The 18,767-nt window shown below is 50.9% G+C and overlaps 1 protein-coding gene across 3 annotated transcripts in view; it reads left to right on the plus strand.

The window, feature by feature from the left end:
• LOC149360501 (presenilin-1-like) overlaps window positions 1-18,767 on the plus strand; it is a 66,792-nt gene that overhangs the window by 38,638 nt on the left and 9,387 nt on the right. For 2 of the 3 annotated variants that reach the window (XM_089572354.1, XM_089572356.1), the window contains exon 2: window positions 14,979-16,431. In XM_089572354.1, coding sequence (XP_089428480.1) covers window positions 15,016-16,431 — 1,416 coding nt within the window. In that variant the 5' untranslated portion in view covers window positions 14,979-15,015. Of the gene's footprint in view, window positions 1-8,969; window positions 9,098-14,978; window positions 16,432-18,767 lie in introns of those variants that run through there. The other variant, XM_089572355.1, reaches the window with a different exon arrangement.

Genomic DNA, 18,767 nt, shown 5'->3' on the forward strand with positions numbered 1-18,767 from the left:
GAGGCAGAAGAATGCGATATCTACCACCGCACAAATCTCTCAGCAGAGAGGAAGCTGTCACTTGGAGACAATTACAAACAGGCTCTTTCCCAAACCTACATATACTAAACAAAATGCACCCTACGATATACACGAACAAATGTCCCTGGTGCGACGAAAAACCTACACTATACCACATCACATGGGCCTGCCAAAACATAGACGTGGTCCCCAAAATACAAAACCCGAGTGCGGAGCAGTGGGAGACTCTGCTGTCCAGCGACCGCTGCGAAGACCAACAAGGTCTGGTACAGCGAGCTCAACGGGCGGCAGTGGCCAGCGGAGCCCTGGACTGAGGGCAACCGACCACTGATTAGAGGCGGACGACTTCGACAGAGAAGGCTCCTGGGGGTAGAACCAAGACGTCTCTGAAGATGCCCCCAAACCGCAGGAAAAACCATTAGTGTAAATAAAGTTTTCCCTTCCCTTCCCTTCCTTCCACCTCAAACAAAACGCGGCCGCCGCGGTCGGGCTCGAACCCGGGTACTCCGACTGTGTAGACAAGCGCCTTAATTACTGAGCCACCGTGGAGGGTCAAAGTCACAAGTGCTATTTTACATTTTTGAGCTTCGCGGATTAAGACGCATGCAGCTCAAAAGTTGCTCTCGTTGGTCAAGGTGGAAACCCAGTGCAGATGACACGAGAGCCTCGAACGTTGTCGGCGGCAGTCATTTCACGCTGAATATTTTTGAGCTTCTGAATGAGATCGATAGTCAATGCGGGGCAATGAGACAGCATGCTAAGCGCAGAACCGCGGCCATGCTACAAGACCCCGTGATCACAAAGCACTGCATCCACCATGCAAATGAAGGCTCGCTGTGCTTCAGGCTTAAGTTATGCTGATCCTTTGCATCAGCGAAAATGCGGAATAAAATTAACGCGGCTTCGACACTGCGTAAAGAGGGCCGTAGCGTTTCATTAGGAATCCTTCCCGATTCTTTTTCTACGAATCAAAGAACGATTAATCACCTTCAGAGTGGGAAATTGGCGGCGGACTTACCGACGCAGCCTGCCAAGGAATGGGGCTCTCTCTTCTTCTTTCACCTCCAGGGGCCGTTGGCGTAAGAACCACCGGAATAATTATCCCTGTGTTTTTTTTTAGACTAAATTCTTCAGAGACCAAGATCAGGTAATAAAGAAACCAGGTGGTGCGTTGATGCGGGTGCAAATTAATTTTGAAAAATACATGCAGCTTCGTTGGCTCGGGTTCACGGGCAGGAGCCTTGAACGTCTCCGAAGACTCCGTGGACAGCAGCATCGCTATGGAGCATCCCAATGTAAGGAGCCGCTTTTCAAAGAAGACCAGCAGATTGCAGCTGGCGCTGAAACATATAGTCGCGGGATTAAAACAAATTTATTTATTTATTAGTACCTCAAAGGCCCACTAGGGGCATTACATGAGGGGTGGGCATACATATCATTGAAAAAAAAAAAATCAGTGATGAATGATTTGAAGTATTCCAGGCCAGGATGGATGAAAGCTTCAGCGGGGAGGTCGTTCCAGTCTCTTGCGGTCTGGGCGAAGAATGATTTTAGGTGCGCAGAAGTAGATGCTCGAGGTGTATGAACAGCTTTCGGATGACTGATGCGAAGTGAAAGGCGGTATGCAGGAGTGATAACGGATTGGCTGAAATGCGAATGATAAAACTTGTGGAAAAGGCAGAGTCTGGCTATTTTTCGACGGGATTCAAGGCTGGGGAGGTTAGCTTTTGTTTTCGATGCTGTTACGCTCGTGTGATATGAGTAATCACAATATACGAATCTTATCGCGCGGCTCTGGACGCACTCAAGGGTTTTGGCTAGGTTAATTTGTTGGGGGTCCAAGATTGAGCATGAATATTCAAGTTTAGGACGGACAAGAGTTAAATAGGCGGACACTTTTACGGAAGCAGGTGCCAAACGCAAGTTACGCTTTAGATAACCAAGAACACGGTTAGCTTCGTTGGTTATGTTCATTATGTGGGTGGTCCACGAGAAGTCCTGTGTAAAGCTAATACCTAAATATTTATATGAAGATGCGTGTGTTATCATGGAACTGCGAAGGGTGTAATTGGGAGTAGGATACGATTGACGACGATGAAATGATACCAGCGTTGTTTTATTAACGTTTAAAAGACATCAGCCAGTTTGCGCACCACTTTTCCACAAGTCCTATGTCGCACTGCAGATGGTAAGTGTCTCTGTTACAAGTGATGCTCCGGTAGATGACGCAGTCGTCGGCGAACAAACGAACGGTGGAAGATAGATTACTTGGGAGGTCGTTGATGTAAATTAAAAATAGTAGAGGTCCTAAAACCGTGCCTTGAGGTACGCCGGAGGTAACAGGGGAGATGGAAGATGCACGATTGCTAGCCCATACAAACTGTTGGCGGTTAGTCAAAAAATTCCGGAGCCAATCGTATACTAGTGGGCGGAGGTTTAGGCGCGAAAGTTTAAATAAGAGGCGTTGATGGGAAACTTTGTCGAAAGCTTTTTCAAAGTCTAAGAAAATAGCGTCGACGGGTGTGTTCGTGTCCATACTAGAACTGATGTCATGAGTAAAGAGGGCCAGTTGGGTGGAGCAGGATAGGTTTTTCAGGAATCCGTGTTGAGAAGGGTCAAAAAAGCTGACAGACTGCAAGAAGGTCATGATGTGTGAGTAAATTACGTGCTCCATTAATTTAGAGGAAACGCTAGTGAGGGAGATGGGACGGTAGTTCTTACTAGACGATGGGGGGCCTTTTTTGTGTACTGGGATGATTTTCCCCACTTTCCAGTCGTGGGGTACAATACCGCACTCGAGTGATTGCTGGAAGATACGACAAAGAAGAACAGCTACAACGTTTTTAGTATTCTTGAGAACCTTTGTGTTAATTTCATCTATACCAGCAGATGAGGTTAGTTTCATGGAATCGACCAACGCGATTATTCCGTCCACTGGCCTAACACCTCTCAGTCACGCCTCCTCATTCTCAAAGATGTCGTTAATTGACTTACAAACGGCACCGAAAGTAGAGAGAATTGCTGTACTGAAGTAGTAATCCTTAGCATCATTGGTATGCCCACTAGACGGGAAAAATACCTGCGTAAGCGCCTTTATTATTTACGTTGGCATGGCTGCAGGTCAGGAAACCCATGTTATGCTTGCAGAAGGGGAAACAATCTTCTCAGAGCCTTTTTTGCCCTCATAACAGCGTTAACGTAGTCAATTGAAACGCTTCTCATCGAAACGCTTCTCCAGAAGATGTATGCTATTCCGCAGCGAAACACCCCCATGTCAGCTCTTTCGCATGGTATAGCCATAAACAGCGGCTTATGACACATTGATCTCGCATTTAGGGCAGAGAGTTAAGAGTGGCATATGTGAGTGCTCCTCAGAAGCAAATCAAAGCCACTTCTACCTTTCATTGCTAATTCTTCATGTGCGCACAAGTCTACTTTTCTCATACTTTAGTTATTTTTGGAGCGAGGAGGAACGATTAGTGTTTCGATGTTCTGTCCGCAGCACGGGTGTGCTTACCATTTTCACTGATAAATAGATCCCTGCGTTATGGCAGAAAAGGGCGATAGAACGCGTTTAAAATATTGCCATTGAATGCCTAGCTCAAAGCCAGACAGGTTTTATACTTCTGCTGACAAATATTTGCTGCGTATGTCTAGTGGGTAGTGCTCATATTTTTTCATCGCTTATTGCAGCATTGCGTCTATTCAGGCAGGGAGACACACTAGGTGTAGACTCCACCCTCACGGGGAAATCCGGAAGATGGGTTACCTGCTGTCGGATAAAGTAATTCAACGCTGAGCAACTTATTGTCTGAAACAATCATGAGCAAAGGAAGATCTCTTCATATTTCAGAAGGTACGTCTATTAAAGTTAGAGTGCGAAAACCTGGACAAGGAAGCATAGGCCAAATCACGTTAGAAAACGACCTTATCTTCTTGAGCTCGGTTGCACCTTACTAACCTGCGTGACCTAGAAAAAATTACTTCATGTATACGTATACAGAAGAGATCAACGACTTTAAGAGAGAGCTGCTACACTTTGCCATTCAAAAATATCACACAGCCTTAAAGGTCCACATCATCTAGGTTTCTTAACAGGCAGCCATTTGTATGGCCGATGAATAACGAATGACTGGCTCCTCTTTCGAAGCAATTGTCAGAGATTCTCTATAAATAATCACTGTGAAATATTTGCTAGTCTTACTTTTGTTAACTGTTATCTCCAGCGCGCCGAGTGTTGTGCAACGCAAATCATGGCTCAGATTTCGACAGCTTAATTAAATTCGTTCCAGCCCAGCCTGCCGAGAACATTCACGATTTTCTCGAATGCATGGACGCTAACCTCCAAATGGATGCTATATTCGAGATTACTCCAGATCATTTGATCGGCCACTCACCTCTTTTTAATCTAACATCGGACTCCCTCAGGGTGCCGGACCGTCACCACTACAATTCTTGATTTACCTTAATCAACTCCCTTGCAATATAAAATTGTAACTACGGCTTTTTGCGGACGATTGCGCCATATACAGCCTGATTACGGTAACCAGCGATTCATCTTTGCTTCAGTCCGATCTTGACACACTCGCCTTTTGATGTGAGAAATCCCTCCTCCACCTAAACAAACGCAAATCCATGTCGTTAACCCGAAAACGCACTAACGCCGCACTATCCTACAGATACCTTGGCCTCCACCTAACACCATCTGTATCCTGTGTAACTCTCGTTAAAAACATCTTCGCTGAAGCTTCACGCACACTCGGATACCTGCGCCGTAACTTGAATGCCGCATCACCTGACAAAAAAAAAAAAAACTAGCATATGTAGCATTCATTCGACCAAAACTAGAATACGCGTAATCTATTTGGCACCCATCACAAGCGTATCTCGCCGCCGACCTCGATGCCGTACAGAATCGCGCCATCAGATTTAGAACATCTTGGTATTCGAGGAAAACCAGCATCACCGCACTGAAACAGCTCCTTGCCACTTTGTCACCCATGTGGTTTTGTTAGCCCTTGCAAATATGGCACATACCCACACGGGGGGATCGGAAAAGAATCGGGAGGCAGAGGTTGCTTTGTCACGCCGCATCATATCTCGCCTCAGTCTTCTTCATTATTCCTATTAACGCAAGCGCACGAGACGCCCAAATCTAGGACCCCCGCACAGGACGTCTGGCTGCCCAAGCCATGACCTCAGCATTGAATGCATCAACGGTCGCACCTTAGGACTAAAGTCTTCATTTTTCCCGGACGCGATAGCATTATTGAATGGCCTGCCAGGTGAAATCCCATCGTGCGCTAACTGCAAATAATTCCGGGAAAAACTAAATGGCTTTTTTTTCACTATGGCAAACCTTTCCGCCATATTCTCCTTGGCATTTCAAGCAGCTGATTGTTATTACTTTTCTTTTTGATGTCACCCCTTTTGCACTGCGTTTGCTCTTGTATTGCTCTAGTTTTCAAAACATGAATTTTGTTTTTGTTGCCAGCTCGTGCATACCACTTAGCATTGTATACCTCTGGCAAGATCATTTAACTGCTGCATGTTAAGGCGAAAGCCTTTAATGTCTCATCGTTGTAAGCAGCAGTTGTCGACAGAAATGTCACGCTTTCCAATTGGTCGAAACGGTCGTGACGTCACAGTGCGCCAATTTCAAACGGGGCGAATTGTACTTTGGCTAGTAACCATGCAACCAACTGAAGGGATCGTATAGTGATGCTCCAAGTAAGTGGGACTAACCTTAGTTAAGTGCTTAATTACCCAATTAGCCTAATTAACTTTTTAGTCAGGCCATATAAATAAAAAAACCAAGTAGGAAATTCGTCGAGCTCGGGAATCCAACCCCGGTGTTCGGAGTGCGAGACGAGCATGCTATCCACTCCGCCATGCAAGCTCGATAGTTTGGAATGAACAAAGGCGCGTCTAGTGAATACGGTGTCTTCGCTCATTGCCATCCTTCTCCCTTCCCTTCCGGCGAGGTTTAGGTGTCCACCGAGATATGAGAGACAGTTACATTTCCTTTCCTCAAAAACCAATTTACCGACGAGCGAGGCGTAGAACCGAATGGGCGATGGCGTTCTAAGGACTCCCTGGGAGCGTTGCAAGACGCTGTCGCGTTCCACTCTTAGAGGCGAAGATTAACATCTTAACCACACATCAGTGACCGCACTTTAGGTCAAAAAAGTGCACCACCCCTCCCCCCCCCCCCCCCTGAATTTTGACGGGTGTCCACCGAGATATGAGAGACAGTTACTGCGTAATTTCCTTTCCTCAAATACAATTTTAATTTTCTTCATTACGAGCCATCTTTGTCTTTCTTCTTTCACTACCGCTTCCTCCCTTCCTCTACGGTGCGGCTCAGGTGTCCACCGAGATGACAGAATTACTGCGCCATTTCCTTTCCTCAAAAACCGTTGCGTTCAAACGGCAGGCAGGTAGGAAAGACTTTTATTGCTCTAGAAAGGTGCTAGTAGCAGACGGCAAGGCATCGCGCCGATCGGGTGGTGGCCTTCCGTGGACTCCCTGGCAGCGTTAGACACGCGGTCGCGTTCCACTCCTAAAGGCGAAGCTTAAGCGTAATTAATTAGCAGTTAATTAGTATTCAGGCATTAATCAGTAATTAACCATTAATTAGTGATTTGTCATCACTTAGTAATTAGTACTCAATTACATGTGACGCCACCAGTGCCACAGAAGCAGTCAAAGTGGTGCGGAAAACGCTTTCGCCTCTACGCACTTTAGACAGTCACAGTGCCCCCTGAATTTTTTTGTTACTTTACCTTATTATTTTTTGATCCAATTATTATTTCTCTGTTTTTATGTGTTCTTGACGCAAAACATGTGTTAGCGCACCCATTATGTAATGCCTTCAGGCCTTTAATGAAAAAATTACTGAAATGGAATGAAAACATATAAGCGCTCTTTGTACCTAACGTGCACTTTTACTGAATTGATATATACAGATAAGATTTGTTCCTTTCTTTATTTTTTCGTCACTGTCTTGCGTAGTGTGCATGGGTGCTGAGGCCTTCGTCAGGCAAGCCAGCCTTTTGACTCAGGTGGCTTTTTCCATGGAAAGAAAGTAAAGAATTGCATTCAATTTATTCCAGAGACACAGCACTTTCACTGGCATTGCAGCACTGGACTCGGGAGTGTCGACTCGCTCCCTCTCTGGGTGTACGATTTCACTTCGGCGGCGCTGAGAGGAAAGGGCGTGGTATGCGTGACCTCGAAGGAGCGCTGCTTCGTTTTTTAAACTCTAACCCCCCCCCCTTCCTCCCCCCCCCCCTACCCCTAAGTGAAGTGCAGCTATACTTCTACCTTCGCATCTCGAGCGTTATTTTGGGTATCGAATCCTTCTTGGGGCATAATTCCCGTTGCGATATTTTGAACCACAGTGCCGATTTAGAAATTAATTAGAAAAACTGGGTGCGTCTGTGGTGTTGAATGACCAAGATTGCGCCCTTTGTTGTGCCCTGACAGCAAATATTAAACAGTAAACATTTAATAACGTTAACAGGCAGTCACTTAGCTGCCGTGTACCACGAGCATATTGTCCGCCATGCCGTGAAAATCCACCTGCACTGACCGCACTGAAGGAGGAACGCCGTTGGTAGGCAGCGCGAGCGGTCGCACGCCACGTCGGCTCTACCAATGATCGCTGTTATTTGCGGTCCTCAACTCTTTCCCGTAGAAAGCTTGGCACCATCGTCTCCGGCAACCTAAGCGGCATCCGTGGACACCACATTTGCCAAGGTGCGCTGAATTTTGTTCCATTTTCAGTGCTTTGAAGACCTCGCCCCATCTCTGCGGCGCTAAGCCTGACGGTGGCAAGGCCTGCGCCGGCAGCGTTCGGGGTTTCCTCTGGGATTCCTCGGCAATGGCGGTCCAAGGCCAAGTCACCGGATACGATCCCACCTCCGTAGGGATCGTTAACATGGAAACCGTTCAACATGAAGAGCCTCTTCCCAGCGAGGAGGAATACCTCCAAGACATGGTCCGCGTATGGCGCGGACGCAGGAAGACTAAGGCCTCCAGGGACGCCAACACGGACGCCGGCCAGCAACGGGTGGCGGGACGCTCTGCACATGTGCAGGGCGAGAACGCGGAACATGCAGCTGTGAAACAAGCAAAACAGCCCCGGTGGCGGCCGCAACACACGCCCCGCATCGGGAAAGACGAAATCATTGTGGTGCTTAAGCCACGAGAAACCATCGACCTGAAGGCCACCTTAGGTCCTGGACAAGCCGGCGCTGCCGTTCGCAGCATCCTCGGGGACGCCGCAAGTGTGGGGCTTGCAGTGTGGCCCGTGTGGGAGCAAAATGTGCTCGTGTGCACACTGCAATCAGTGGAAGCTGCGGAGAAGCTGCTCCGGGACGTCATGCTGCCGGTCTGAGGCCGCACGCTGCTATTCCGGGGCCACCCTAAGCTCTCCGGCGAATTCTGCAAGGGCGTCATCACCGTCTCCCCGGACGAGACATCTGAGACTGTCAAGAAAAAACTCAGTGAGGACCCCAACGTAGTATCCGTGCGCAAACTGGGCAAAACGCAGGTTGCTGTGGTCACCTTTGTGGGGACAAGGGTGCCGCGGACCGTGCTTTATAGTTGCGAGCGTCTCCCCGTCCGCTTCTATAAGAAAACCATCCCTGCCTGCCCTCGCTGTGGCACGGTGGGGCATCGGGCCGACGCCTGCCCGCGGCCGCAGCCTGGACGCTGTGAACGCTGCGGGGCTCAGGTTGCTGCTGCTCCTGACGGTGGCCCAGCTGAACATCAATGCTCCCCGTGCTGCCTCATCTGCGGAGGCAGCCATCCCACCGGAGCGCCTGGCTGCGCGGGCAAGTACCGCAAGGTCGTCAAGCCGGGACGCTCACCCACCCCAAAGCAGAAGCAGACGCCGGGACCCAAAAAGGCCCAGACGCCCACGGCCGGACCCAAGCAGGCCCCGGGGCCCAAGCCCGAACCCAAGAAGGCCCAGTCCGGGCCGCCAAAATTTGTGAAGTCCGGGAACCCGACGAGGCCACCGGTCCTGAAAGCCGAGGGTTTCCCACCTCTGGTACCGCGCCAAAATCAGGTGAGCAGTTGGAGTGGGCTAGTCTCTGGGCCCACCCCCCCTCCCTCCCCCACCGAATCCGCCCTACAGCGGCAGGTAGAGGAGCTCAGGCGCCAAAATCAAATTCTCGCCCGTAAAATTCAAGAATTAGAAGCTAAGCAGGCCGGGCAGTCCGAGCCCATGCAGAACGCTGAGCCCGAGGATATTGATGACGGATCCTCAGTATCATCTTGCCTAACTAGCGTCTCGCGGCAAACCGCGGACACGGTGGTCGATTCGGCCCCCGCGGACGCCGGCCGCTTCGAGGCCCTGGAGCGTAAAGCCGAGCAGTTGGAGGAGCGGGTGGCAGCGCTCCCGAACCAAATTATGATTGCGGTCCGCGAGTCCTTTCAGGACATGTTCAGTTCCGCATTTGCTGCAATGCTTCCCGACATTGCGGCCCAGGTGACTGACTCTGTCCTTAAGGCGGTGCAGCCCTGGGTCAGCTCCCAAATAAAAAATTATCTCTCCAGCGACTCCCCGCAGCAAAAACGTAAAATAGCTCCTCGACAGGCAGCGGAAGAAAGCGGTTCCGGGCCGATAGCCGCGGCGTTGATGTAACCCCTACCTGGGGCTGCGCCGGCCCCCGAACCGAGTGGCTACCCAGCACTGTAAAATAAAAACATCAATATGGCTGGCAAACCTTCTCAGAAAGCTAAAAAATTAGACCAATTCGAAATCATTCAATGGAACTGCAGGGGTTTCAGAGCCTGCAAAAAACGGTCACATCTCCAGCTCTACCTGCAGTCCCTTGGTGACATGCCGGCGCTTCTTGCTTTGCAAGAGCCCGGCAATGATGCTAAATTCTCTGGGTATAGCTTGTTTCAGGGGGGCCCCTCGACCTGCATCCTGGTGCATAAAGCATACACCGCGATTCAGGTCGATCTTGATCTGGAGACTGAGCAAGAATACACCATGGTGAGGGTTCTGCCTCAGGCGCCGCGACCCGTCAATACATGTGCTTAATGTGTATTGCCCCCCGCATAAGCCGCGTGTTACTTTCAGCGAAATTTTCTATCGTGCTCTCAAGTCGGCTGACAATGAACCCCTGGTGATCATTGGGGATTTCAACGCACCCAGTCTACATTGGGGCTATCACTTCGAGAAATCCAGGGGACGCAAGCTGGCGGAGCTCATCTCCACCCTTCGTCTTACGTTGCTCACGGATCCGTCTTGCCCCACACGTGTGGGCAACTCGGTCACCCGTGACACGTGTCCTGACTTATCTCTGGTTAGGAACGCTACAAACGCCACATGGGAGAACCTGGGGGATACCCTGGGCAGCGACCACTGCCTTCTCCGCATCACGCTTTTGGCGAAGGCAGCCCGTAAAAAATGGGGCCAGGCGAAAATAACCAATTGGCACCAATTTCGAATTCAGGACGTCCCTCCGGTACTATTCTCCGACGGCTATGCGGAGTGGGCAACACAGGTCACCAACATACAGAAACAACACACGCAAACCCTTCACACCACCGACGAGATCCCCGCAGTGGACAATCACCTCCTGCATCTGTGGGAGGCGCGCCGGAGCTTAACAAAACGATGGAAGAAACACAAGACGAATCGCAAGCTTAGAGCTCGTATTGCACAACTTACGGAGCAGGCTGCGGCATATGCCGCCCAGCTCACAGACACCAGTTGGATAGAACGCTGCAACTCGGCAGCGCGTCAGATGAGCTCGAAGGGGGCTTGGCGTCTCTTGCGCAGCCTCATCGACCCTTCTCAAACGAAAGGGGAGACGCAAAAACAGCTCCGGCGGGCTCTGCCAATACCTCCTAGAAAGACCAAGTCTTTCTGGGAGGTATTGGCTCTGCACGGGTACCAAGGTACGACGGCGCAACTTGCGGACACTTTGTGCGACAGGTATCTCTGCCGCACAAACGACCCGGTTGGGCCCGAGTACACGTACTCCGGCAAGCCAAATCAGGATTTAGACGCCCCTTTTGAGTTGCATGACCTTAAGGCGGCCCTTTCTAAAATGCGCCGAGGTGGGGCACCGGGTCGGGATCGCATAACAGTGAAACTGTTGGCGAACCTCTCCGACTGTACATATCTCCATTTGCTACAATACATAAATCAGATCTGGGATGGGTGTCCGCTCCCACTCGAATGGAAAACATCCCTTGTAACGTTCATCCCCAAAGCAGGTAAAGCCGTGACTACGGACAACTTGAGACCCATCTCATTAACCTCGTGTGTGGGAAAGCTCATGGAGACGATGGTTCGGGATCGCCTCTCTCCATACATGGAGGGTAAGGGCCTCTTTGCAGACACTATGTTCGGGTTCCGCCCGCACATGTCTGCACAGGATGTCCTACTCCAACTACACAGGGACATAATACGACCCACAGCCATGCAACAAAACGACAAGGCCATTCTCGCCCTCGATCTTAAGGGGGCGTTTGACAATGTTAAACATGCCACCATACTCTCTAACTTGAACACCACTAACTGCGGGTCGAAGGTCTTCGCCTATGTCAGAGACTTCCTCTCTGCGCGTCAGGCACTCCTCCGGATCGAGGACGAGGAGTACGGCCCGTACTCTATGGGTACACGAGGTACACCACAGGGGGCGGTGTTATCACCGCTCCTTTTCAACATCGCCATGATGCACCTGCCCGGCCGACTGGCTCAGGTAGATGGCATAAAACACGCACTCTACGCAGACGACATTACAATCTGGACCACCGAGGGGAGCCTTGGGGAGATAGAGGACCGCCTTCAGCAGGCCACCACCATAGTCGAAGCATATGCTGCCGACTGTGGTCTCCAATGTGCTCCCGCCAAATCAGAGCTTCTACACGTCAGGACAAACCACAAAGACAACACGTCTCTACACATATATCTGTCAGGCGGTCCCATCAGAGAAGTGGCGGAGCTCCGGATCCTGGGTCTGTTCATCAATAACAAACTTAGGCCGGACTCTACTATAGCGAAACTAAAGAGCATAGGTGAACAGGTAGGGCGCATGATCCGCCGTGTTTCCAACAAGCGGGGTGGTCTGCGGGGCAGGGACGCGCTACGGCTCGCCTATGCCTTCGTGACCAGCCGGATCCTCTACGCCGTGCCGTACCTACGCACCACCAAACAACAAGACGAGAGCATTCACGCCATCATCAGGAAGGCAACAAGGCGAGCACTGGACCTTCCGGTGGCTACCTCCAACGCCAAACTGAAGGCGTTGGGAGTGGTAAACTCCTATCAGGAGTTGCGGGAGGCCCACCTCGTGAACCAATATACGCGGCTATCGCAGACGGTGCCTGGGCGCCGCCTGCTAAACCGCTTACACATCCAACACACATGCATACCAGAGGAGACGGAGAACATCCCGGTGCTGTGGCGCCACATGCTCTTGGTCGCTCCGCTCCCGCGTAACATGGACATGGCTTCACATGAAGGCAGACGACAAGCGCGGGTTCGCACGCTTGAGAGGCAATATGGCTATAAAGAGGGCGTCTATTACGTGGACATCACAGGGCCGTCGCCCGCGGGATTCTTCACGGCTGCCGTAGTCCACCGGGGAATGAATGTCGATGGGCTATCTTTTCGGGCCCCAAATTCAACACGAGCGGAGGAAGTCGCAATAGCTCTCGCTGCCACCGATCCAAAATCGAAAACGGTTATCACAGACTCTCGCCGGGCCTGTGAACATTATCTTGCAGGCGAAATATCACCTCTGGCCTCGCAAATTCTAAGACGCGCTCTCGCCGATCCACCTCGCACAAAAGTGATCTGGGCTCCTGGCCACCAGGGTCTACGAGGCAATGAGGCCGCTGATGCGGGCGCCCGAGCGCTCACACACCGGGCTCCTCATCCTAGCTCTCATGGCTGAGAAGCTCATAAACCGCTTCTGCGGTTCCGCGAAATCCTAATTTATTATTGCGAAAGCCACCGTCTCTACCCGGCACCTGCCAAGGGGCTGAGTAAGGCGGAGGAGCGAACTCTGCGGCGCCTGCAGACAGGAACCCTTCTCTGTCCTGCAATAGCAAAACACTTCGATCCGAACACAGATGGGCGCTGCCCGCACTGTGGAGAGATCTGCGATATCTTTCACATGGTGTGGGCATGTACTCAGAATCCTCACCTTCCCCCCTCCCCCACCCCCACCCGAGAGGCATGGGAGACTGCCCTCCTCAACTGCTCCACACTGGAGTCCCAAAGGGCTCTGGTCAAGCGGGCGCGAGACGGGGCCTCGTCATGCGGTGTCCCGGACTAAGGATACCGACCATGCAGCAGGGTTATTTTTTTTTATTATTATTTTTTAACCCTGAAGCTCTCTTTGATTAAAGTTTTTCACCACCACCACCACCACCGCACTGAAGGTTCTTTGACGGCTTCTTAATGTAAAATGCACACATAATTAAAAAAATCACCTAGTCCACGAATGACATGTCAATAATGTTGCTCATTTGTATCTGCGATCGTGCTGTATGCAAGAAAGTAAAAAATCTGCATGATTCTTCTGGACTGCAACGTGACCTGTATTCAATAGGCACAACATTTGCGTGACCGATAGAAAACACTCAACTTGCACAAAACTGTTTTCGCACGTGTTTTTCAAAAATAAAACGATGTTTCTGTAAAACCGGTCTATTAAAAATGTGAACTGACTGCAATATGCCACAGAATACAGATAGTTACGAGCAAATGAGTAAAGTGGTTATGGAACCATTTCTTGCAATGCATTCTTGCTTGCTTCTGCTCTGGACGACAAAATGAATAATTTTTATGCGAAGCATATTAACGTAGGTTTCGGGCCTTCGCGCGACGCCCGGCGGTGCCCACCATTGACCTTGAAGTGAGATCACATGATGTGACGTCACGTGATGAAGTCACACCGGCTGCAGATGGGGCCTCATATCGCGCCGTCGGACGTCGCCCGGCGGAAGCCTCCACGCTTCGGTTCGCGCCGTCGCGCGCGACGCGGCGCGGCGCCACCATCGCTGCATCACGTGATATGTGACGTCATGCCAGGGATGAAGCGGCGCGCGCCCGCCGTCGCGTCAGTCTCTGTGCCCTCAACCGCGCCAGCGTCTTTGCGCCGGGTGTGTATGCGGTCAAGATGCCTCCAAACGCTAAGGACGTTAATAATAAGAATGCAAAACGAAGGCTGCTTCGCATCCACTGGGGCTTAACCTTGATAAGCCTCCAACTTTTTTTTCCATCCTCTGGCAGGGAAAAGGCGGAATGCTTTTCAAAAAACCTTTGTTCGACACGCCGTAGCTCTCGATCGTAGCTCGCTGTAAGAGAGAGCAAGTGCCGTCTTTCGCTGCCCCATGAATATATATTGCGACTGTATACACAAAATCTGCGTAAAATGTGGTCACGTTACCCGTCTGTGACATACCGGCACATGAACGGAGAAAATTTATTCTTTTTATTGCTGTATTCATTATTCCTAAACTCCCAGAACTTGCCATTTCACAGAAGAGGGGATTGTGAAGACAATAGCGACACGAAGACAAAATGTACACAGACGAAATCAACTTACTTCGTTTAACAATAGAATGCAAAAAATAGAAAGCATGCGAACACACAAAAAGGAAAGAAAAGGCGCAGTAATCAACTCTCTCAATCTGCGCCGGCGCCTCTGGTGCGCCGCAAGGGCTCTGGATAACTGAGTCAGAGGGCGCTGTCATGGCATGGCTAAAGAACGAGGTTGTTGTCGCTTTCACTTCGTCACCCTGGAGACAGGAGAAAGGCATGGAGTATTTTGTTTTCCACAACTTTTCTTCTCAGACTTCCGGGTTCATTTCAAAACTGGCTTTTCTAATATAATTTTCTGTGTTTGTTGTCTAGACAATGCATTATGCACGCACATACCCATTGAAAGAGCTTTCACGCTTCTTTCATTTTAAAGGGGCACGAGCGCCAAGCTCAGAAGAAGAAGAATTGGAATGGACCGCGGCGGCCGCCTTCCTAATCGCTCCAGGTCCCCTGACTTTACGGCCCTGCGTTACCAGCATCTCGGAAAAGATATCATCACACTCATCAAGGCGGTGACCTTCTGCATGTCCAGCGTCGCAGGGTTGGTCAAAATGTTCTCGTACAGCAGGAACCCAGCCCTCGAGATCCCTTACATGCGGTACCCGGATCAAGGAGGAGGAGTGCCCGTGCTCCTCATAAACTCGTTCGCCAACGCATTCGGCTTCCTCGCGATTATTATGATCGCCAACTGCACCCTGGTGTTGCTCTACAAGGCCGGTCACTACAGAATCGTCAAGGCTTGGCTCATCACCGGATCCGCGTTAATCCTCCTCGTCACCGGCTACTACTTTCTGGGCCGTCTGCTGTTCCTCCTCAATGCCCCAACGGACCACTTCAGCTGCGCTCTGGTGACGTGGAACGTGGGCATCGGTGGAATCGTAGCTCTGTATTTCGACGCCCCTTTCGGCCTGCAGCAGAGCTACCTAGTCTACGCTTCAGTTCTGATAGCTGTCGTGCTAGAGGAGGCGTTTCCGAACTGGACGTCGTGGATTTTCCTCTTGCTGGTGTCATTATGGGACGTATTCGCCGTGCTTTGCTTCTTAGGTCCTCTGCGAATACTTCACGAGACTGCCAAGAAAAGGAACGAGCCCCTCTTTCCAGCTCTAGTCTTGTCCACGTCGTCGGCTTGGTGCTATGAGATCGCATCGGCTGTTGGAGACACAGAGTGCCAAGCAGATCCAGGCACGACAAAGTGGTGTCCGGAACAACCTGAACGTCGACCAGGCACGCCAGGACGCCCCTTAATAATGAAAGTGCCTGCTGGGACAGAATGTACTTTACCGGCTTTAGCGACGGATCATAGCGGACCGAGGATACAACCACAGCACTTCAGCAACATTTCAGAGGGAGGAACAGCAGCTGGAGACGAGGCCTCGACGTCCGCCGCCATCGTCCGTGGCTCGCCGCCTATCACATCGCAAGGCACCCACCAGCCATTTATGGGGCGAGTCACGAGCGTGGGATGCTCTGAGGCCGGCGAGGGCCAACATTTTGTTTCCCTGGCTAATATGACACCAGCGCTAGCAGTGAAGCTGACCTTGACAGCAGCGCTACCGTCCTTCGCACACTGTGTCAACCATAAACGGTGCGGGGACGAGCGCGGAGGAAGCCCATCCATTGGACGCCCGTCTCCAGTCTACCCGGGGCGACGAGGCTACGAGCAGTTCTCTCTTACACCTTCATGCAACTCAGAAGATTCGTTTGGGGCCCGCAGTGGACAGCGATCACCAGCTCCACCTTCGTCTCAAGCGAGGGCCAAGTCCGGAGCGGCTTCCCCTCGATCACCTCGTCAACGGGGCTTTGAACAGCGGCGCCAGTTTAACCAGGCAAGTATGAGAATGCCACGCACGCCAGTGCAGAGGCTTGATACTCGATTCAAACTTAAGTGGTTCTCCATATCACGAAGAATTGCCCATATTAGCCGGCCTGAACAGATATATCCGTATGAGTCACGAGCAACACCGCTTCTGTCATGAACGTGCTTCGGTTTATGATTTAAGTTATTTGGCGTAGTGCAAGGTCAGTTTAGCTGTAAGCGACTCCTCCTGTGTTGGCAGTCATTAAGTAGAAACGTCAAGCACTGCTTCAGTCTAGCAACATGGCCAGGTACCCCAAAACACAGTTCCTTCCCCCTCGTTATCTTCCCTAGAAGGATCTGGCTTCAGCATTCTTGTTGTACTGAGTCGCCCTGATATTCCACAATTTATAAGCCGTGTTGGCGTATCAGGTTCGGTTCAAGCCGAGATACGGGGGCCGGATATTGTATGGCGGGTCCAGATCTGCTGCGTGGCTGCTCAGGATTTCTCGAGAGCTGGTATGTTACTGGGCCCAGCTGCCTCCCGAATCTGAGGGGGCCCTGGTACCTTTGCAATAACTTTTCCGCTGACATCTTGGTTGGTGTAGAGCACCTGGTGAATCGTTCCTTTGGGCGGGCACTTTCAGAGGATGTCGCGTCGCTCCTGCCAGCTCCTAATTGCGATTTTCGCCCGAGCACAGATGACGGACAGCGCCAAAGCAAAGTCCTTCTTGCAGACACGTCGTCTTGAGGGCCAGTTATTGGTTAGTGTGAATTCCCCAGGAAACTAGGCTGAACGCCCATACCCTGTAAAGTAGAGTGTCTCATTGTTCAATATTGCTACTTTGAGCTCAAAGTGAAGGTCTCCTAGAAAAGGAAGCTCTCCCCAAATTGCGAGATGAGTTCACATGGGCCATCATTCCGCCAGCGGGTGGTTAATCCGCTCCTCAAGCCCGCTTGTTTGCTGGTGGTAGGCATAGGTAGTGGCATGATCACAATCGCCATCGCGTAAGCTGGCTCCAAATGCTCTTAAGGGAAATGGTGGTGGTGGTGGTGAAAACATTTATTAATCATAGAGAGAGGTGTTGGGGGTCGTGACCTGAAGGTTCACGCCCTTACAACGTGCCTCTGCGGTGAACCCTGTTTAGGAGCTCCATGCGTGAGAACGTTTGGTTTATGGTCTATTTGGGTTTAACGACCCAAAGCGAGCCAATCTAGGGGAACGCTGTGGTGAAGGGCTCCGAAATTTCGACTATAGCGATGGAAAGAAACACGAATAGTGCGGAGTCTAGGCGCACCGCTGTTCGCATTTTTAAGCATGTAATGCTTTTAGCTGCCGTTGTCGGCAGTGTGGTGACGTCACGCCAAGACCGAGAGCCAACATCCGGGCACTGAATTCCGCTCATCCGGGCACTGAAACGAGAACATCCGGCCACCGCACGAGATCTAACGAGACTCTCAGCCCTCCTACTGGAACGGCATACAAGCGCCGGTAGCTTCGCGCCGAACGGGTGGTGGAGTTCCTCCCTTCCTGTACTGTGCGGTTCGGGTGTCCACTGAGATGACAAAGAACTACTGCGCCATTTTCTTTCCTCAAAAAGCACTGCGTTCAATGGGCAAGGCATCGCGCCGAACGGGTGATGGCGTTCCTTCCTTCCTCTACGGTGCGGTTCGTGTGTCCACCGAGGTGACAGAGAATTACTGCGCCATTTCCTTTCCTCAAAAAGCACTGCGTTCAATAGGCAAGGCATCGCGATGAACTTGTGGTGGCGTTCCTCCCTTCATTTACGGTGCGGTTCGGGTGTCCACCGAGATGACAGATAATTACCGCGCCATTTCCTTTCCAAAAGCCTTGCGTTCAAAGGTCAAGGCATCGCGCCGAACGGGTGATGGCGTTCCTCCCTTCCTGTACGGTGCGGTTCGTGGGTCCACCGAGATGACAGAGAATTACTGCGCCATTTCCTTTCCTCAAAAAGCACTGCATTCAATAGGCAAGGCATCGCGATGAACGGGTGGTGACATTCCGTGGACTGCCTGGAAGCGCTACAGCACGGTGTCGCGTTCCACTCCTAAAGGCGAAGCTTAAGCGTCATTAATTAGCAGTTAATTAGTTTTAGTAATTAATCAGTAATTAGTCACTAATTAGTAGTTCGTCATTACTTCGTCATCAATTATGTGTGACGTCATCCAGTGGTGACGTCACCATTGGTGTGGTGTGTTCAACACTAGACCCATTTCAAGATTTTGACTAGTATCATCTACAATCAATGTGTTATGCCCGTATAGATTGCATGCTTACTCTACTCTCGGTTACGGGAGAGGCAGACAAATTTTTAAAACACGCTTTTCCTTCTGTGGTAGCAAAAA

Source organism: Amblyomma mixtum, chromosome 2 (assembly GCF_055824585.1).
Source record: "Amblyomma mixtum isolate Tamu chromosome 2, ASM5582458v1, whole genome shotgun sequence".
Lineage (NCBI taxonomy): Eukaryota > Metazoa > Arthropoda > Arachnida > Ixodida > Ixodidae > Amblyomma > Amblyomma mixtum.